At 45.7% G+C, this 22,660-nt stretch overlaps 1 protein-coding gene across 4 annotated transcripts in view; it reads right to left on the reverse strand.

Annotated features, from left to right (window-relative positions):
* Positions 1-294: 294 nt before the first annotated feature.
* LOC145347981 (protransforming growth factor alpha-like) overlaps positions 295-22,660 on the reverse strand; it is a 181,613-nt gene continuing 159,247 nt past the window's right edge. For 3 of the 4 annotated variants that reach the window (XM_080196064.1, XM_080196073.1, XM_080196052.1), the window contains 4 exons: positions 9,109-9,226; positions 6,823-6,969; positions 3,973-4,102; positions 297-1,141 (listed from right to left, as the gene is read on the reverse strand). In XM_080196064.1, the coding sequence (XP_080052190.1) occupies positions 3,973-4,102; positions 6,823-6,969; positions 9,109-9,226 (395 nt within the window). In that variant the 3' untranslated portion in view covers positions 297-1,141. Of the gene's footprint in view, positions 1,142-3,972; positions 4,103-6,817; positions 6,970-9,108; positions 9,227-22,660 lie in introns of all 4 variants that reach the window. The other variant, XR_013887893.1, reaches the window with a different exon arrangement.

Consider the following 22,660-nt stretch of genomic DNA (forward strand, 5'->3'; position numbering starts at 1 on the left):
TGAGCGGGAAGAGTCTCTCCACCTCTGTTTATACACATCTTGGATTGATCAAACTACCCATCAGTTCACAGTTCTCTGTTGAAAGGTTATTAGGTTGAGACATTATCTCAGTTACACTCACTACAGATGCTGCCAGACCTGCTGGGTGCTCTAGCACTTCCTATTTTTTGATCATTTTACTTGTCTGGACAGTTAATAAAGAATCAAAACTTTGAGGGCAGTTATGAAATACATTTATTAAATATCAGATGAATGCAGCATCCTCCCCCCAAAAAAAATGCATCCATCTGTACTTCAGAATTCCCACCCTCCACTGCAGGGACAGTAAAGGGAGAAGTGAAACCACTTTAATATTCATATAATTCTTTGGTGTTTTATTTCAGAGTTGTGACGCACTGACAAGCGATGGAACAGCGAAGCGGCCAATTTGTCAGGTACAACCTCATTCCTCTATGACACATTTAGCAATATTCATAAATAGATCACAACACTTTTTTTTAGACAAAAAAGTGATTCCTTTTAAGAAAAAGAAGTGATAAGGGAGTGGTTACTCACTCCACCTACATTCACATTAACTGTGTTGTAGGAGCAGGACACAGTCTGCATCCTGCATTCAAAGTCTTTTCTTCCCCCTTCTCTCTCAAATGGAGCAAAAGCAGAGACTGGTCATGGCCTATACCATTGCTTGTTTTAGTCATCTTCTTTTGCAACTAAATTTAGCAAAGAGAAAATCTTCAGTCTCCCCATCGCATCCCTGTCGAGTCTAATTTCCACCAGGTAATAATGGATGAAGTTCCTCTGCGAAAGGCTTCCTGATGCACTTGTAGACCAGTCTGGAACTGTAAACTAACCTTTCAGTCCTTCCTTATTATTTAGTATCCAGCTTATGTGTTTAAACCTCTTTCCAATTGGTGGTCTGAAGTCTATGATCTGCAGCATCACTCCAAAGCACAGTGAAGGATAAGGACAGGCATTGTCAGCTGAGTTTAAAGTCACACGTCCTCTCTTTTTCCCCACATTTTAATCCACATCCTTCAGGTTTCAATCTGCTGTTTTGAATGTTCCGGTTGCTCCGGTGCTGGGCTGCTTGCGTTCCTGGAAGGAGTATCCCGCCAGCAGATGACTCCCACCGAGAAAGGTTCTGCAACAAGAGAATGAGAAAGAAAACATGCTCTTTTTGAAACAGTGGCAAAGCTTTCTGCATAGAAATAAATATCAGGTGGGATTTTACAGCCGCCCTCATTCCGAAACAGTAAAATCCCGTCCGAGTCGACAGACCTTTTCCCATGGTCTGCCCCTCGCCCACTCCCAGCCATCATTACTTTCCCTGTTTATTTCAATCTCCTTTCCTGAGGATCTTGTGTTTTATCCAACCATTTCTTTCTCGACACAGATACTACATTCTGCACCCTCTCCTTTCCTTCTCCCCTATGTAATCTATAAACGGCATACTTTGTATAGTGCGCAAGAAACAATACTTTTCACTGCTCTTTATAACACAGTAAGAAGTCTGACAACACCAGGTTAAAGTCCGACCGATTTTATTTGATAGTAAACGCACTAGCTTTCGGGGTTAGTCCCTTCATCACGTGACAAAGAGGGAAACCTCGAAAGCTAGTGAGTTTACCATCAAATAAAATCGGTTGGACTTAAACCTGGTGTTGTCGGACTTCTTACTGTGTTTACCCCAGTCCGACGCCAGCATCTCCACATCATCTCACACACACACACACACAGACACACACTCTCACTCCACAGTGAATCAGATCAAACCAAGAATCCCATGCTTCTCCTGTCAGATTGGACGGTGAAGGGCCTGGTGACCATTCCCCCCCCCCCCCCAGCCATCATTCCTCACTTAGCAGCAATTGCCAAATAGATAACAACTCAGACACAGAACCCCAGAGAAGCAGCTTCTCCCTGTCTCAGTAAAATGATATCTAAAAAATTCATTCCTGGGCCATGGGTGTCGCTGGTTGGGACAGCATTTAGTGCCCATCCCTAGTTGCCAAGGGCAGTCGAGAGTCAATCATAATATACAATTAACTACACAGAAACAGGCCGTTCAGCCCAACTGATCCATGCTGGTGTTAATGGACCTCCACCCACACCTCATCAACTCATCTAACATCAGAACCTCTTTTCTTCCTTTATCTATGTTCCTCCTGAATGCCTCTCTGGTATTCACCTCAGCCACTCTCTGTCCCGCCTCACTCAGTGATAACCGTCCTGTCTCCAAGTCAGAAAGCTGTGGGTTCAAGTCCCGCTCCAAGACTGAGATCAAAAATCAAAGCCGCTACTTTTGAGTGCGGTACTGATAGAGGGAGTGCTGCTAATTGTTAAATGAGAAGTTTAACTGCAGTGAATGTAAAAGACCCTACACCTCTACAGCGTAGAAAGAGAGGGGAAACCAATGGCCCCCATCACATTGCTGTTTGTGGGTTTGCTGCATTTCCCCCGTTACGACAACGACTGAACATTTTCTGTCGAAGATTCACATGGAATCGAAATGTTAGCTCGGTTTCTCTTTCTCCAGATGCTGCCAGACGTGCTGAGCTTTTCCAGAATTTTCTGTTTTTACTTCAACAGCAATTCATTGACTGTAAAACACTGTGCGGCATCCCAAGGTCATGAAAGGCACTACATAAATGCACATCTTTTTTCTCTGGGTATTGAACATGGGGTTGGGGTGTGGTTAGCTTAGCGAACTAGAGCTGTGGTTCAAAGCAGCTGGCACAGTGATTAGCACTGCTGCCTCACAGTGCCAGGGACCCGGGTTCAATTCTGGCTTCGGGTCAATGTCCGCATGGAGTCTGCACATTCTGCCCATGTCTGCGTGGGTTTCCTCCCACAGCCCAAAGATGTGTGGGTGATGTTGATTGGCCATGCTAAACTGCCCCTTAGCGTTGGGGGACCAGCAGGTTAAATAGGTGAGGTTACGGGAATAGGGCCTGGGTGGAATGGTGGTCGATGCAGATGCGATGGGCCAAATGGCCTCCTTCTGCACCTTAATGATTATTTGAATCATAGAATCCCTAACAGTATGGGGTACAATCCCCGATCTGGCTGCAACAGGCGTGAAGCCTGTCTTCATGCCTTGCCCTGTAGCAGAATTAATCAGGGTATAAACCCATGGTTTGTCAATCCATGAATAACGAATGATACCACCTGGCAACGGAAGGCCAGATATACCACCGCCAGCACTGCTCTAAAAACTGAACAATACTACCACATCTCTAATTTTTAGTTTATTTATTAGTATCTCCAGTAGGCTTACATTAACGCTGCAATGCAGTTACTCTGAAAATCCCCTAATCCGGCGCCTGTTCAGGTACACTGAGGGAGAATTTAGTATGGCCAATGCACCTAACCAGCACATCTTTCAGACTGTGGGAGGAAACCCACGCAGACACGGGGAGAACGTGCAAACTCCCCACAGATAGTGATCCGAGGCTGGAATTCATAGAATCATAGAGCCCTAAAGAGCCCCATCGGCCCATCGAGTCTGCACCGAACACAATCCCACCCAGGCCCTACCCCCATATAACATATAGTATATATATTACCCCCACTAATCCCTAACCTATGCATCCCTGGACACTAAGGGGCAATTTCTTAGCATAGCCAATCAACCTAACCCACACATCTTTGGACTGTGGGAGGAAACCGGAGCACCCGGAGGAAACCCATGCAGACACGAGGAGAATGTGCAAACTCCACACAGACAGTGATCCGAGGCTGGAATTGAATCTGCGTCCCTGGAGCTGTGAGGCAGCAGAGCTAACCCACTGTGCCATCCATTGGCTCGAGTTAGCTATCATCTGCCTTTATCATTATTGCAACATATTTACACCGTGCCAATCCAGTAGTTTCCACCCTGCAACTTGTTTCTATAATAAACCCGGTCACTGCAACATAAAACACTGGACGCACAAACAGGCCAATTGCGTGAGGTAATGTACTGGAACTCACTCAGGCGAGACTGGTCATTGGCACGTCCTCGTGTCCACCTCGCAGATCATTCCCCTCCAGCGGTTTCGAGCTCAAGGTTTCAATTTCTTCTCCACGCTTCCGTCTGGTTTTGTGCCTCCTGCGAAATCGACTGTGGGAAAACAAAAATCCAGAGAAAGAGACGTTACAAAAATATCTCTCACCGAAACTCATCGGATCACGTGTCGCGCTTTCTTTAATCATGAAGCTTTCATTGATATAGAAACATTTGAAGGGGGCCACAACGAGGAAGGCAAATGGTACATTCGCCTTTACTGAGAATGGATCGGAGTACAAGAGCAAAATGGTACACAGTACATCAGGTGTGCGTGCAAAATGGTACACAGTACGCCAGGCGTGCGTTCAAAATGGTATGGAGCATGCCAGGCATGTGCGCAAACTGGTACAGGCTGGATTTATATTGGGCATTGCTGAGAACATAGCAGGGGTTGTGTCTCTACCATGTTAGTTACACCTGGAATACTGTGTGTCACTGTGCTCACACTCGGTGTAGGTACGCTGTGGGTGTACCCACAGCATGCACACTGCAGCTGTTGAAGCCAGTTCACCACCATCATCCGGAGGCAACTAGGGATGGGCAATAAATGCTGTAAGAAGTCTCACAACACCAGGTTAAAGTCCAACAAGTTTATTCTGTGAGAACTCTCCACTCACCTGACAAAGGGGCAAAACCCAAAAGCTAGTGGGTTTACTATCAAATAAACCTGTTGGACTTTAACCTGGTGATGTGAGACTTCTTACTGTGTTTACCCCAGTCCAATGCCAGCATCTTCACAATAAATGCTGGCCAGCCAGCGATGCCCATGTCCCTGAAATGAATATTAAAACAAAGGATAATTAGAAATAAGAACTCCATTCCAGGTGTAATTGGGACTGACTCTAGTAATTTCCCTTGTAACAGATGGTTATTCAAACAAGTCACACCCAGCAGCACCCACACTGCACCAGATACAAATCATTTTGAATAAATTGCAGAGTATTTTCCAAATAATGACTCAGTAAGAAGTTTGGTGCAGGGTTTGACCCCACAGCCTCATCTACATCATCAACTTCCAAACGGACCGCCTTAATAAAACAACCCTGGAGCATCACCAATGGAACTGCACAGCACAAGAGACCATCCGGCCTTGGATAAATACTCGAAGAGGGATTTGCAGGATGAGGGGGAGAGAGCGCAGGGGGACAGTGACTGGATTGATTCCTGAGATGAGAGAGAGGAGAGATTGAGTTGTGTGGGCCCATATTCTCTGGAGTTCAAAGGGATGAGGGGTGAGCATTGAAACATAAGAATCTGAGAGGGTTCGACAGGGTAGACACGCGGAGAATTTTTCCCCTGTCTGGGGTTTCTAGAAATGAGGGTCAATCAGTTAGGCCAGAGACAAGGAGAGATTTCTTCACTCAACATGTTGTGAACCTTTGGAATTCTTGACCCAGAGATGCTGAACAGTTGAGTATATTCAAGACTGAAAACAGTAGATTTGAAGGGAAGTAAGGGATTTATAGAACATAGAACATTCCAGCGCAGTACAGGCCCTTCGACCCTCGATGTTGCGCCGACCAGTGGAACAAATCCAATGACCCTCTAACCTAAACTATTCCAATGTTATCCATATGCCTATCCACTGACCATTTGAACACCCTTAAAGTTGGCGAGTCCACAACTGCTGCAGTCAGGGCATTCCACGCCCTTACTACCCTCTGAGTAAAGAACCTACTTCTGACATCCGTCCTATAATTACCACCCCTCAATTCAAAGCTAATGTCCCCTTGTGTTAGCCATCACCATCCAAGATAAAAGGCTCTCACTGTCCACCCTATCCAATCCTTTGATCATCTTGTATGCCTCAATTAGGTCACCTCGTAACCTTCTTCTCTCCAATGAAAATAACCTCAAGTCCCTCAGCCTTTCCTCATAAGACCTTCCCACCATACCAGGCAACATCCTGGTAAACCTCCTCTGCACCCTTTCCAATGCCTCCACATCTTTCTTATAATGCGGCGACCAGAACTGTACGCAATACTCCAAGTGCGGCCGCACCAGAGTTTTGTACAGTATTTGGGGATGGGTGGAGTGGATGTAGATCGACCAACATCACACGGAATGGCAAAGCAGGTTCAGTGTCCGGATGGCAACTCCTGCTCCTATTTTGTATGTTCTTGTAACTGCACTTTTAAAGAACAAGAGACACAAGACCAAATGACGCCCCACCACGCCCGCTGTGATGCATCACAACCTCACAAATTTTACAGTTCTGGTGAAAGTTCCTGGAATGTTAACTTTGCTTCTGTTCAACTTTGCAATGTGGCTGACTCTCAACTGCCCTCTGAACAAGGGATGGGCAATAAATCTACAGAGATAGAATAGAATCTCTACAGTGCAGGAGACTATTCAGCCCATCGAGTCTGAACCAACCACAATCCCACCCAGGCCCTATTCCCGTAACCCTGCATATTTACCTTGCTAATTCCCCTCACGTTGGGGTCAACTTAGCATGACCAATCAACCTAACCTGTACATCTTTGGACTGTGGGAAGAATCCGGAGTACACAGAGGAAACCCACGCGGACACAGGGAGAACATACAAACTCCCACAGATAGTGACCAAGGCTGGAATTGAACCCAGGTCCCTGGCACTGTGAGGCTGTAGTGCTAACCCACTGTGCCACCCCTGCTGAATATTTGCAGCATCTTCTGTTTTTTTATTTAGATTTCCAGCATCCGCAATATTTTGTTTTGGCTTTTTCAGACATTCAGAAACTTTTCTGTACTTTCTTAAGACACGACAGAAATGGGAGTAAAGTATACCTAACTGCACACAGATATAGGTGATTATAATCAGAGCGATCAGCAGCAGCATGCTCAGAATCAGACCAATGATGACGAACTTGTCCTGTTTTCCAGTCTGATAGAACATATCCACCAATTCACACCGCGACCCCACATATCCAAACTTACACCTGTTTAAAAAAAAAAGCAAATAAGTTGATTAACAACCTTTTATTCAATAATTTACGTTAATGAGCTTTGGGGTGAATAACTGTCAGAAGACCAGCTTTTCTAATTTCAGAATTTCACCCACAGTTACAGAAAATGGCTGTAAATGGGGAGAGGGGAGTGTGCAGAGGGATCTGGGTGTCCTTGTGCACCAGTCACTGAAGGTAAGCGTGCAGGTGCAGCAGGCGGTAAAGAAGGTAAATGGAATGTTGGCCTTCATTGCGAGAGGTTTCGAGTACAGGAGCAGGAATGTGTTGCTGCAATTATACAGGGGCCTTGTTGAGGCCACACCTAGAGTATCGTGTGCAGTTTTGGTCTCCTTTTCTGAGGAAGGACATTCTCGCTCTCGAGGGAGTGCAGCGAAGGTTTACCAGGCTGATTCCGGGGATGGAGGGACTGATGTATGAGGAGAGATTGACTAGGTTAGGATTGTTTTCATTGGAATTCAGATGAATGAGGGGGAATCTCAGAGACTTATAAAATTCTAACAGGACCGGACAGGGTAGATGCAGGGAGGATATTCCTGATTGGGGGGGTGGGGGGGTTGGGGGGAGTCCAGAACCAGGGGTCACGGTCTGAGGATTGGGGGTAGACCATTTAGGACGGAGATGAGGAGACATTTCTTCACCCAGTGAGCCTGTGGAATTCATTCCCACAGGAAGTAGTTGATACCAAAACATTGAATGTATTCAAGGGGTGACTGGATAGAGCACTTGGGGTGAAGGGGATCAAAGGTTATGGGGAGAAATCTGGATTAGGCTATTGAGTTGGATGGTCAGCCATGATTGTAATGAATGGTGGAGCAGGCTCGAGGGGCCAAAGTCTTCAGTTTCTATGCTGCAAATACTTTGTTCAAGCCCCACCATGTGACCCGGGTATCTCCGATTATTCAGATTCCCAACAGCTGCAGTATTTTGTCTTTAGTATCCAGAGGAACAGCATTAATCAGAATTCCCTCATTGCTGACAAGTTGATTAACGATGCTCCGTAGTGGATACATGATAAGGATAAATAACCCCCCGCTCTGCCCACTCTTCCCCATTAGTCCTGTGATTTCTCCCACATGATGGTCTTTGGTTGCTTCACCTTTGACCCTTCCTCCATTACAGGGTCAGAGGTGGAGAAGTTCGCTGATGATTGAACGATGTTCAGTGCCATTCACAACTCCTCAGATACTGAAACAGTCCACGGCCACAAGCAACAAGAGCTTAAAATTTATTAGTGTCACGAGTAGGCTTATATTAACACTGCAATGAAGTTACTGTGAAAATCCCCTAGTCACCACACCCCGGTGCCTGTTCGGGTTTATTGAGGGAGAATTTAGCATGGCCAATGCACCTAACCAGCACGAGATGTTATCCAAGGCTCATCTGTCTTCTCAGCTGGATACAGAAGGACTCATGGCACAGTGGTTAGCGCTGCTGCCTCACAGTGCTAGAGACCCAGGTTTAATTCCCAGTTTGGGTCACCGTCCGTGTGGAGTTTGCACATTCTCCCCGTGTCTGCGTGGGTTTCCTCCGGGTGCTCCAGTTTCCTCCCACAGTCCAAAGACGTGCGGGTTAGGTGGATTGGCTATGCTAAATTGCCCCTTAGTTCCATAAGCGTATAGGTTAGAAAAATTAGCCATAGTAAATGTGTAGGTTTATGGGGATAGGGCCTGGGTAAGATACTCTGTCAGAGAGAGACAGTGCAGACTCGATGGGCCGAATGACCTCCTCCTGCATTGGAGGGATCCTATGAACTATTTCAAAGGAGATCAGGGGAGTTCTCACCAGCACTCTGACCAATATTAATCCTTAAACCATTGGATTATCTGGTTTACCACCACACTGTTTGTGGGATCTTGCTGTGTGCAAACTAGGCTGCTGTGTTTTCTACATTATAACAGTGTCAACACTCAAAAAGATATTTTATTGGCCGTAAAGCACTTTGGGATGTCCTGAGATTGTGAGAGGGGCTATGGAAATGCAAATTATTAGAAACTTTTTACAAAACTTACCAAACTAAGTTAGATGGAAATTGCAGGGAACAGATTCAATGAAACTACAGTCAGTAGTCAGGATGGGGAAGGATTGAATATATTTCCAGCAGAAAGCACTTACACGCAGGAAGGCTGTTGTTCAGATTGTATAAACCGACATTCTCCTTCAACACAGTAATCCTGTAACCTCTCTGGACACTTGGTGAAGTGTCCTGTCTGGGGAGATTCTGTAAGGGGATCTGTCAGCAGAAAAAGAAAATACATTTGGATTAATCTTGTGTTATGAAGGGGAAGGTTAATCTCCTCTCCGAGAACTAACACTCAACCAAACAGAAGTACCTCCTTTCAAGATCTGTGAAAGTGAGGCTGAGAAGGTGGGTTATCTGCCCTTCAACAGCTTTTAGTGGTTAAACCAAAATAACCACCTGAAACTCTCTCTGAAAAACAACAATAATTTATTTACCTAACTAACAGTAAACAGGTTAACTAAACTTTTAACAAACTGAAAAACATACTAATGGGATGCTGTTTATTAACAACAACAAAAAAATTTCTAGTCACTCTCAAAATTTCAACCAGGTTGTTTCCGGAATCTTCTGTTGGTACCTTTACGATTGAGATGAGGCTCTCTCTTAAGACATAAATGTGGCTCTATGCTGTTAGTTACACTGTTAGACTCAGTTGCTGGCTATCTCTCTAGCTGTGAACTGTGGCAGGTGGTCTTCTGTTTGTCTGGAGCTGGGAGCTGGTTTTATACCCCTGATGACATACCAGTAGGATTGGTTTACAGGTTATCAAAACATCAAATTCAAATCTGATAGGCTGCCGCTATTCAAATGCCTCTTTCAAATTGATTGGTTAAAATTTAAAAACATGTTCTGTTGTCCTAGCAGCGTTACTGACCAGCCGACCTGCTTAGTTGTTAATGACTAGCTTAGTTTTTCAAAAAAAAGGGCAGTGTGGACAAGTTGGACTAAAGGGCCTGTTTCCATGCTGTAAACCTCTGACTCTACTACCTAACCTCATGGTGCAATGTTTCACTCTGTGTTCTCTGTGTACTGCACACCCACATCTCTTCAGCATGGGAAAAAAACCTACTTTTTTAAAAAACAGATAATGAAATTTTATAAGTTTTTAAATAATTTTTACAAACACTTAACTTCACAAGACTTATAAGAGTGGATTGAGCGTACAAAGGGATCATTCTACACACTAGAGATCCATTAATTTCAATGGGATTCTCATACAAACTTATAAAATTCTAACAGGGTTAGACAGGGTAGATTCAGAAAGAATGTTCCGATGGTGGGGGGAGTCCAGAACTAGGGGTCAGAGTTTGAGGATAAGGGGTAAACCTTTTAGAACTGAGGGTGAGGAGGAATTTCTTCACCCAGAGGGTGGGGAATGTGTGGAATTCACTCCCACAGAAAGTAGTGGAGGCCAAAACATTGTCTGATTTCAAGAAGAAATTAGGTATCGCTCTTGGGGCTAATGGGATAAAGGAAAATGGGGGAGGGCGGGGAATCCAGGTATTGACTTTGATGTTCAGACATGACCATAACGAATGGTGGAGCAGGCTGGAAGAGCTGAATGGCCTCCTCCTGCTTGTGGTTTCTATGTTTCTAAAGCAGGGTGAAAGAATCAGGTACCTGGCATTTCAACCCCAAAACTGCTCCCATCGATCCAGCATAAAGTGAAGATGGATTTTCATTAATGAGTTAAATGATTAAAAAGTACAATTGGTCACCTTGGTGTAGAAAACAGGAAAGGAGCAGGCTCACCTCTACCAAGGCTCCCAATGATGAGAATAATTGTTGTTCGAGACTAATAGATACAACAACAGTTACACCATAAAGAAAAGGCTGCATTTGTATAGTGCCTTTAACCAGTTCAGGACCTCCACAAGCACTCTACAGCTAATGAAGTAATTAATGTGATATGGGAAATGCTGGGGGCCATTGCTGCACAGGAAGATCACAAGATCAGTCCTTGGGGCCCCAGCTGTTCATAATCGCTATCAATGATTTGGATACAGGGGCTAAATTTAAATATTTCTAAATTTGCCGATGACACAAAACTGGGTGGAAATGTGAGTTCTGAGGAGGATGCAGTGTGGTTTCAAGGGAATTTAGGCTAAGTGAGTGGGCAAGAACATGGCAGATTGAACATAATGTAGAAAAACATGAAGTTAATCCCTTTTATATGTATGGGCGGCACGGTGGTTAGCACTGCTGCCCCACAGCGCCAGGGACCCAGGTTCAATTCCCAGCTTGGGTCACTGTGTGGAGTTTGCACATTGTCCCCGTGTCTGCATGGGTTTCCTCCGGGTGCTCCAGTTTCCTCCCGTAGTCCAAAGATGTACACGTAAGGTGGATTAGCCGTGCTAAATTGCCCCTTAGTGTCTCAAGATGTGTAGGCTAAAAGGATAAGTGAGGAAAATGCGTGGAGTTACGAGGATGGGGTGCTCTGAAGGGTCGGTGCAGATTTGATGAGCCAAGTGGCCTCCTTCTGAACTGTAAGGATTTTATGATTCTCTGTCTGAAATATACAGACAGCATTTACAACAGGCCATTCAACACATCTGCTCCATGCTGGTGTTTCTGCCCCATGAGTCTCCTTCATCTCAGTCATTCAACGTGACGAGACGGAGTACAGAAATGAGATAGAGAATCTGGTGAACTGTTCGGCAACAATAATCGCTCCCTCAATGTCAACAAAATGACAGAGATTGTCATCAACTTCAGGAAGTGTAAAGGAGAACATGCCCTTGTCTACATCAACAGGGACAAAGTAGAAAGGGTCAAAAGCTTCAGGTTTTTAGGTGTCCAGATCACCAACAACCTGTCCTAGTCCCCTCACGTCAAAACTATAGTTAAGAAAGCCCCACCAACACCTCTAATTTCTCAGAAGACTAGGGAAATTTGGCATGTCAGCTACAACTCTCACTAACTTTTACAAATGCACCAAAGAAAGCATTCTTTCTGGTTGTATCACAGCTTGGTATGGCCTCCTGCTCTGCCCAAGACCGCAAGGAACTACAAAAGGTTGTGAATGCAGCCCAATCCATCACATAAACCATCCATTGACTCTGTTACACTGCCCGCTGCCTCGGCAAAGCAGCCAGCATAATTAAGAACCCCACACGCATCTTTCTTCCACCTTCTTCTTCTGTTGGGAAAAAGATACAGAAGTCTGAGGTCATCTACCAACTGACTCAAGAACAACTTCTTCCCTGCTGCTATCAGACTTTTGGATGGAACTACCTTGCATTAAGTTGATCTTTCTCTACACCCTAGCAATGACTGTAATACTGCATTCTGCACCTTCTCCTTTCCTTCTCTAAGGACGGTATGCTCTGTCTGTGCAGCGCACAAGAAACAATACTATTCATGTATATGTGACAATATTAAATCAAATCACTCATTCTTTTCTTTTTCACATATTCACCCAGCTTCCTGTTAAATGCTTCTTTTAAATATTTGCATTATCCACTCCCCGTGGGAGCCAGTCCCACATTCTCCCCCCCCACTCCCCGTTGGAGCGAGTCCCACATTCTCCCCCACTCCCCGTGGGAGCGAGTCCCACATTCTCCCCACTCCCCGTGGGAGCGAGTCCCACATTCTCCCCACTCCCCGTGGGAGCGAGTCCCACATTCTCCCCACTCCCCGTGGGAGTGAGTCCCACATTCTCCCCACTCCCCGTGGGAGCGAGTCCCACATTCTCCCCACTCCCCGTGGGAGCGAGTCCCACATTCTCCCCACTCCCCGTGGGAGCGAGTCCCACATTCTCCCCACTCCCCGTGGGAGCGAGTCCCACATTCTCCCCACTCCCCGTGGGAGCGAGTCCCACATTCTCCCCATGGGAGCGAGTCCCACATTCTCCCCATGGGAGTGAGTCCCACATCCTCCCCACTCCCCGTGGGAGTGAGTCCCACATCCTCCCCACTCCCCGTGGGAGTGAGTCCCACATCCTCCCCACTCCCCGTGGGAGTGAGTCCCACATCCTCCCCACTCCCCGTGGGAGTGAGTCCCACATCCTCCCCACTCCCCGTGGGAGCGAGTCCCACATTCTCCCCACTCCCCGTGGGAGTGAGTCCCACATCCTCCCCACTCCCCGTGGGAGTGAGTCCCACATTCTCCCCACTCCCCGTGGGAGTGAGTCCCACATCCTCCCCACTCCCCGTGGGAGTGAGTCCCACATTCTCCCCACTCCCCGTGGGAGCCAGGCCCACATACTCCCCCTACTCCCCGTGGGAGCGAGTCCCACATTCTCCCCACTCTCTGGGTAAAGAAACTTCCCTGGACTTCCTGAAATGGTTCATCAGTGACTGCCTTACGCTGTTGACCTGTAATATGTTTGAAAATACAGTGCTTATGCTTAAAGCTTTCTGTTTTTGCTTTGCTCTGTATTTTTAAATGTCTTTTTATCAGTGAATTTACCAGAAATCTCAGTTGAAAAATTGATGGCCAGAACTATAATTTTAACTGAATCCATTTTTTTTAAACTGGTCCGTACCCCTGGTTGCTCTCAGTTAGTGTTGCACTCTGCTGCTCCTTTATGAATACACGCACACACAGTTTTAAAAGTTTGGAACTCTCTTCATAGAATCCTTACAGTGCTGGAGGAGGCCCATTCAGCCCAGAGTCTGTACCGACCTCAACCCCCCCAGGCTCCACCGGAAGGAATTGATAAAAGTCTCCCACAAAACCAGCTGTAAAACACAGGTCATGATGAAAGGATACTTTGGTAAAAGTGGATGCTTGCTGGTTACCTATCCGGTTTGTGAACAGACTGACAGTAGGAGGGATTACACTCTCAGCACAGCCGACAAGTTAATCTGGTTTCAGCCACACCCGTGATTGCTTCTTTAATGTCACCACATTTCATCACACATCAAAAAGTTCTCCGGGTTTTGTTTTGGTCCCTCCAACAGTAATAACAAATCAAACAAACCCCCAGTAAGTTTCCCAATTCCCTGAATCTGCGGAAGAACCCTCTCCCAATCCTCCACAACTTCTCGAAGAAAGCCAGCTGCATTGTTTGGTGCCAGACCCAAAACATTGAAAAAAAACTTCACACAATCTTGCTGAATTTCCTTGTGGTTGGTAAACGGAAACACAATCTTTTGGCCGAGACGCAAACCTGATTCAGTTCCAGCCTTGCTACTTTCTGCCCTGGCAGCAGCAGCACAGGGCGAGTGAATAGAAACCGACTTAAAACTGGCAATAAGTTGGCCGCATCACTCAATCTCATGCTTTGGTTCTTGCTGCTGTAATCAATGGTTTTACCATCCTGATATCCCCTCCAGGATTCTGAATCCTGATTTACAACATCCTGGGCATTTCCATTGACCAGAAACCGTACTGGACTGGCCATGTACAAGCTACAAGTGCAGATCAAAGGCTGGGAATTCTACAGACAATATCTCACATCCTGACTCATCAAAGCCTGTTCATAAGACAGAATGTGGAGATGCCGGCGTTGGACTGGGGTAAACACAGTGCGAAGTCTCACAACACCAGGTTAAAGTCCAACCAATTTATTTGATAGTAAACCCACAAGCTTTTGGGGTTTGCCCCTTCGTCAGGTGAATGGAGAGTTCTGGCCTCAGACAGAGCATGTAACAGCACACACAGTTTACAGATTACTGATTAGAATGCATTCTAATTTTTTGACATTACAGCATTTCAAAAGAATTCACTTGAAAAAAAAAGTGACTATAAACAAGGCACGTATCTAAAGAGGCAGGAGAGCAAGTTCCACTCCAGAGACTGGAATACACAGTGAAGGCTGTCACTCACTGCAGCACAGGGGCAGCGCTGCACTGTCAGACATGGTGGCACAGTGGTTAGCACTGCTGCCTCACAGAGCCAGGGACCTGGGTTCAATTCCGGCCTTGGGTAACCGTCTGTGTAGAGTTTGCACATTCTCCCCGTGTCTGCGTGGGTTTCCTCCGGGTGCTCCAGTTTCCTCCTACAGTCCAAAGTTGTGTGGGTTAGGTGGATTGGCCGTGCTAAAATTATCCACTAGTGTCAGGGGGATTAGAAGGGTGAACGAGGGTTATGGGAATAGGGCCTTGGTGGGATTGTGGACAGTACAAACCCGATGGGTCGAACGGTCTCCTTCTGTACTGTAGGGATTTTATGATTCTATTTTATGATGCCAACTCTGAGGTGAGACATTAAACTGAGATCCCAGCTGCCCTCTCAGGGGGCAGATCCCATGACATGTTTGGAAGGACAGCTCTCTTTGCTTTCAAGGCCAAATGTTCATCCCCTAGTCAATATCTCTTAAACAGAGCTTCAGGTCATGACCTCGTGGCTGGTGTGGGAGCTTGCTGTGCACAAGACCAATGCCAAATTTCCTAAACAATGATTAATTTCAAAAGTAGCCAATAGAAATCACACGTAACACTGAGGAGAAGTAATTTTCTAATTGCTTCTTTTACTGGAGATTCACCAGACATGACACAGCGGACGACACTGCTACCTCACAGAGCCGGGGACCTGGGTATGATTCCGGCTTCGAGTGGCTCTCTGTGTGGAGTTTGTGTGCTCTTCCTCATGTCTATGTGGATTTCCTTCGGGTGCTCCGGTTTCCTCCCACAGTCCGAAAGACGTGCAAGTTAGGTGGATTGGCCATGCTAAATTGCCCCTAAGTGACCAAAGATGGATAAGTTAGGGAGATTCATGGGGTAAATATGTGGGGTTACAGGGAGGGTGGTCTGGGATAAGATCTCCATCGGAGGGACAGTGCAGACTCGATGGGCTGAATGGTCCCCTTCTGCTCTGTAGGGATTCTATGAGATCAATAGGTTTTGCCAATTGCCAGAGAAAAACTGATGAGCCACAAGTTTCTTCAGACAGGCCAGCGCCACACTGTAAGCATTCCTGGATAAATACTGCTTTTTATAGACTGCTATCAAATCATAAAATATTTATGATGATTGAATCTTTAGATTCATTCTTGGAACCAACATTCTGCAATCTAATTTTACCAGCTTCCTCTTAACTGAATGTCAAAGGAATAATGTAAAGATTTAATCGTCACATACAGCACAGAAGCACAGATGTTTTGCCAACACTTATTACTAACTGAAGCCCAACAGAAATTGATAGCATCCAATTTTAGATACCGTACTTCAGGAGGGATGTCAAAGCCTCGAGGAGACTTTACCAGAAGGGGGTCCAGAGACGAAAGAGTTCAATTACGTGGAGAGAGTGGAGAAGCCGAGATTGTTCTTCTCAGAGCAGAGATGGTGAAGGAGTGGTCTAACAGAGGTGTTCAGGATTATGAGGATATTTGATACAAGTATATATAGGGAGATGGATGAGTAACAAGAGGACACAGATTTAAGGTGATTGTCAAACAAAAGAGGGAAGGTGAGATGATCTTTTCCCCACCACACAGTGAGTCACGATGATCTGCAGTCCACTCACTGCCTGAAAGAGCGGTGGAAGCAGATTCACGAGGAATACTAAATATTGGTTTGGTCTCAACAATAGCATCGAATTCTAGGGCCACATTTTAGGGAAGGATGTGAAGACATTGGAGGAAGTGCAGAAACGATTTATGAGAGTGGTTCCAGGGATGAGGAACTTCAGATATGAAGATAGATCTTAGAAGTCACAGGTGGACAGACTGGTGAAGAAGGCATTCGGCATGCTTGGTTTCATTGGTCAGAACATTGAATACAGGAGTTGGGGCGTCTTATTGAAGTTGTACAAGACATTGGTAAGGCCACACTTGGAATACCGTGTGCAATTCTGGTCACCCTATTATAGAAAGGATATTATTAAATTAGAAAGAATGCAGAAACAATTTACTAGGATGCTACCAGGACTTGATGGTTGGAGTTATGAGGAAAGGCTGGATAGATTGGGATTTTTTTCCTCTGGAGTGTAGGAGACTGAGGGGTGATCTTATAGGGGTCCATAAAATAATGAGGGGCATAGATTAGCTCAATAGTCAGTATCTTTTCCCAAAGATAGGGGAGTCTAAAACTAGAGGGCATAGGTTTAAGATGAGAGGGCAGAGATACAAAAAAGTGTCCAGGGGGGCAATATTTTCACAGAGGGTGGTGAGTGTCTGGAACAAGCTGCCAGAGGTAGTAGTAGAGGTGGGTATAATTTTATCTTTTAAAAAGCATTTAGACAGTTAAGATGGGTATAGAGGGATACGGGCCAAATGCAGGCAATTGGGACTAGCTTAGTGGCAAAAACTGGGTGGCATGGACAAGTTGGGCTGAAGGGCCTGTTTCCATACTGTAAACCTCTGTGACGCGATAAGGTGGGACTGCCTCATCCCTGGTGAGGGATGGGGGTGGGGCAGAGGAAGAGATGGGGGAGAGATGAGTGTCACTGAGCCGGCACAGATATGGTGAGCTCTTTCTCCGTTTGTGACTCGAAGATTGAGATTGAAATTTATGTTGCAATTAAGCAGCTGGATTAAGTTTTCAGCCAATCAGGAATGACCATGAAGACTTGTAGGGAACACGGACATCCTTGGCACAGAACACTAACTGGTTTCAAAATCAAAGACTCTTCCCTGTTGCCAACTAAAAATACAATTCAAGCCTCTCCATATTTACATATTCTTTAAAAAAAAAGTTGATTTTTCACTGCAACATTTTTTCAGACATTGGAAACTGAAGTGTTCTCCATGTTTGTACCAAGGCTATTAATCCGGGAACTCAGCTAATGTTCTGGGGTCACGGGTTCGAATCCCACCACTGGCAGATGGTGAAATTTGAATTCAATGATAAAAAAATCTAGAATTAAGAATCTGCTTAAGCAACCATGAAACCATCGTTGATTGTCAGAAAAACCTATCTGGTTCACTAATGTCCCTTTAGGGAAGGAAATCTGCCGTCCTTAACCTGGTCTGGCCTACATGTGACTCCAGAGCCACAGCAATGTGGTTGACTCTTAACTGCCCTCAGGCAACTAGGAATGGGCAACAAAAGCTGGCCAACCAGAGACATGACCCACAAACAAATAAAACAAAGAGTGTGACCTACTGCAATGCTGGCCACTCCATTCACAGTAAGAAGTCTCACAACACCAGGTTAAAGTCCAACAGGTTTATTTGGCAGCACAAGCTCTCGGAATCTCGCTCCTTCATCAGGTGAGGGCTTGTGTTCACAAATAGACCATACACAGACACAAACTCAGTTTACAAGATAATGGTTGGAATGTGAGTCTTTATAGGTAATCAAGTCTTAAAGGTACAGACAATGTGAGTGGAGAGAGGGTTAAGCACAGGTTAAAGAGATATGTATTGTCTCCAGACAGGACAGTTAGTGAGACTTTACAATCGCAGGCAAGTCATGTGACATGAACCCAAGATCCCGGTTGAGACCGTCCTCATGTGTGCGGAACTTGGCTATCAGTCTCTGTTCAGCGACTCTGTGCTGTCGTGTGTTGTGAAGGCCGCCTCGGAGAACGTTTACCCGAAGATCAGAGGCTGAATGCCCGTGACCACTGAAGTGTTCGCCAACAGGAAGGGAACACTCCTGCCTGGTGATTGTTGAGCGATGTTCATTCATCCATTGTCGTAGCGTCTGCATGGTCTCCCCAATGTACCATGCCTCGTGGCATCCTTTCCTGTAGCGTATCAGGTAGACGATGTTAGCCGAGTTGCAAGAGTACGTGCCATGTACCTGGTGTACGGTGGTCTCACGTGAGATGATGGCATCCGTGTCGATGATCCGGCACTCCATTCACCCCACGTCAGACTGGTTTGGAAGAATGAACGTTGTGGGGATTTGAACACAGGCGGTTCCCTCTCTATCATCGATCACCCAGTTCACACAGCATTCGGTTATATTCCAAATGACAGGTGGTGAAGGATAGAGCTGGAGTTCTAACCTTTAAACATTTATATACAGGAGTGTTTATTTATAGATTCCTCACCCAAGGAGCACCTTTTCAATCTATTCCTTTCCACAAGTAAGAACATAAGAACATAAGAAATAGGAGCAGGAGTAGGCCATCCAGCCCTTCGAGCCTGCCCCGCCATTCAATAAGATCATGGCTGATCTGTCGTGGCTCAGTTCCACTTTCCCGCCCTCTCCCCATAACCCTTAATCTCCTCTCCTATCAAAAACCCATCAACCCGTGTCTTAAAAATATTTAGCGAGGCAGCCTCCACCACTTCAACGGGCAGAGAATTCCAGAGATTCACCACCCTTTGAGTGAAGAAGTTCCTCCTCAACTCCGTTCTAAACCGCCCCCCTTTTATCTTGAGGCTGTGCCTCCTAGTCCTATTGTCTTTTTTGAGCGGGAAGAGTCTTTCCACCTCTATCCTATCCATCCCATTCATCATCTTATACGTCTCAATGAGATCTCCTCTCATTCTTCTAAACTCTAACGAGTACAAGCCCAGTTTATTCAGCCTCTCCTCATAGCTCAACCCCCTCAACTCCGGTATCAGCCTAGTAAACCTCCTCTGCACTCCCTCCAAGGCCAAAATATCTTTGCGCAGGTGCGGCGCCCAAAAATGCACACAGTACTCCAGTTGCGGCCTCACCAATGCCCTATACAGCTGCAGCAAGACCTCCCTACTTTTATATTCAATCCCCCTCGCTATGAAGGCCAGCATCCCATTCGCCTTCCTGAGTGGGAATCCTGAGTACACAATCCCCAGTTAATACTCACCCACCCACAGACAATTAATTACAATTAACATCCCGAGAGTCCATTAATCAGACTGAACGTTGGAGTATAAGGAACAGGGTATGTGATTTCACCCTCAGTGTATTTTCCACCCAGCGATCTGAGCATCAGCGTGATGAATAATGCCTTTAAACTGCTCTTTGACCTGATGTGTGATTATAGAACCATCGGACTGCTCTGCACTCACCGTGTGGGTCAATTCCTGTACTCACCGGCAGTCAGGATGAACACTTCATCAACTGGTTCATTGTTTTAAAACTTGCAAAAATTCAGTTTGCCGAATGTTTCCGGTCATACGATTGTGTCAGAAACTACCCCACCCCCTCACCTCACCATTAATTATTGGTCACTCACAATGATTAAAAATGGGCAAATAGAAACCTCCGGTTTTCCTTCCTCTAGTGAAAGGTTCAAGAATGTAATTTGGAACAGTTAACCGAGATCTCCTCACACCGACTCTACACAAGGTGAGAAAGTTTGAATCTTTTGCTCAAGAGCAGCAATGCTAAAATGCAATGGTTCCATACAAATGTGATGTGGTGTGAGGTTAAATGTATGGTAAAATCCTAGTGCAGAAGGAGGCCATTTGGCCCATCGAGCCTGCACCGATAATAATCCCATCCAAGCCCTATCCCGCCGTAACGCCACGTATTTTACCCTAGCTAGTCCCCTGTCACTAAAGGCCAATCCACCTAACCTACACATCTTTGGGCTGTGGGAGGAAACTGGAGCACCCGGAGGAAACCCATGTAGACACGGGCAGAGCGCGCAGACTCCACACAGACAGTGACCCGAACCAGGAATCGAACCCAGGTCCCGGGCGCTGAGAGGCAGCAGTGCTAACCACTGCGCTGACCTAATGTAACTGTGGTTGTATCGCTGCTCTCAATTCATCAGGGATAGTTTAGAAAACAAGTGGTTTTAACATTGAGATGTGGAACTCGAGAAAATAGGAAATTAATTTGCTTAAATTAATTTATATAAATACCTGTCTACTCAGCTGTTGATGTTACACCTGATTTAATTGCAGAAGAAATTCTATTGCAATATTAGTGAAGAAACTCTACAATGATGAACCTATCAAACCCAATGAAGAAGTGATGTTCTGCACAATGACACCCATTGGCACCAATCTTCATTTGTTTTATCTCAGTCAGGGACACAATTTCACAAAAAGGGGGAAGCCACTTAGGACTGAGATGAGGAGAAATTTTCATTACAGAGGGTTGTGAATCTTTGGAATTCTCTATTCCATATGCTGTGGAAGCTCAGTCACTGAGTGTGTTTAAAGCAGAGACGGAGAGATTTCTAAATAACGACATAAAGGGATATGGGGTTAGTTTGGGGAAAAGGTATTGGCCACAGTTTTCCGGCATCCTCTGGTCCGTGAACCCCCATCACGGCTTTCCCAGCAGCAGGGGCCGCATTGAATGGGAAACCCCATTGGCAGCAGCAGGAAGAGAAGGTGCCACTGCTGGCCAATGGCAGGCCACCACCGCAGTGAAAGTCCCACCCACTGAAGTAGCCGGTCAATCATGAACATATTGAATAGCAGAGCAGGCTCGATGGGCTGAATGGCCTACTCTGGTTGTTCCTCCAAAAACCATTTAAATGAATGAATACAATTGATTTAGTCACATGTATTAGTATATGGTGAAAGATATTGTTTCAATAGGGACAGGATGGGCCCACTCAAGGACAATGGAGGGGATCTATGCGTGGAGCCAGAGGAAATGGGTGAGGTATTAAATGAGTACTTCGCGTCAGTATTCACCAAAGAGAAAGACTTGGTGGATGATGAATCTGGGAAAGGATGTGTAGATAGTTTGAGTCATGTTGAGATTAAAAAGGGATTAAAAAGGTGGTGGTATTGGGGTTCTATAGACAAGTTCCCAGGGCCTGATGGGGTATATCCCAGAATACTGAGAGAAGCAAGGGAGGAAATTGCTGGGGCCTTGAGAGAAATCTTTGTAACCTCACTGGCTACAGGGGAGGTCCCAGAGGACTGGAGAATAGCCAATATTGTTCCTTTGTTTAAGAAAGGTAGCAAGAATAATCCAGATAATTACAGGCTGGTGAGCCTTACATCAGTGGTAGGGAAATTATTAGAGAGGATTCTTCGAGACATTGGGGCGGGCGGTTTAGAACAGAGTTGAGGAGGAACTTCTTCACTCAAAGGGTGGTGAATCTCTGGAATTCTCTGCCCGTTGAAGTGGTGGAGGCTGCCTCGCTAAATATTTTTCAGACGTGGGTTGATGGGTTTTTGATAAGAGAGGGGATTAAGGGTTATGGGGAGAGGGCGGGAATGTGGAACTGAGCCACGACAGATCAGCCATGATCTTATTGAATGGCGGGGCAGGCTCGAGGGGCTGGATGGCCTACGCCTGCTCCTATTTCTTATGTTCTTATGAGACAGGATTTACTCCCACTTGGAAATAAGTGGATGTATTATGGAGGGGCAACATGGTTTTGTGAAGAGGAGGTTCGTGTCTCACGAACTTGATCGAGTTTTTCGAGGAAGTGACAAAGATGATTGATGAGGGTAGGGCAGTGGATGTTGTCTACATGGACTTCAGTAAGGCCTTTGACAAAGTCCCTCATGGCAGACTGGTGCAGAAGGTGAAGTCGCATGGGATCAGAGGTGAGCTGGCAGGGTGAATACAGAACTGGATCGGTCAAAGAAGACAGAGGGTAGCAGCGGAAGGGTGTGTTTCTGAATGGAGGGCTGTGACAAGTGGTGTTCCGCGGGGATCAGTGCTGGGACCTTTGCTGTTTCTAATATATATAAACGATTTGGAGGAAAATGTAACTGGTTTGATTTGTAAGTTTGTGGATGATACAAAAGTTGGTGGATTTGTGGACAGTGATGAGGATACAGCAGGATATAGATCAGTTGGAGACTTGGGCAAAGAAATGGCAGATGGAGTTTAATCCGTACAAATGTGAGGTAATGCACTTTGGAAGGTCTAATACAGGTAGGAAATATACAGTAAATGG

The sequence above is a fragment of the Carcharhinus amblyrhynchos genome, chromosome 1 (assembly GCF_965287045.1).
Source record: "Carcharhinus amblyrhynchos chromosome 1, sCarAmb.v2.hapA, whole genome shotgun sequence".
Taxonomy (NCBI): domain Eukaryota; kingdom Metazoa; phylum Chordata; class Chondrichthyes; order Carcharhiniformes; family Carcharhinidae; genus Carcharhinus; species Carcharhinus amblyrhynchos.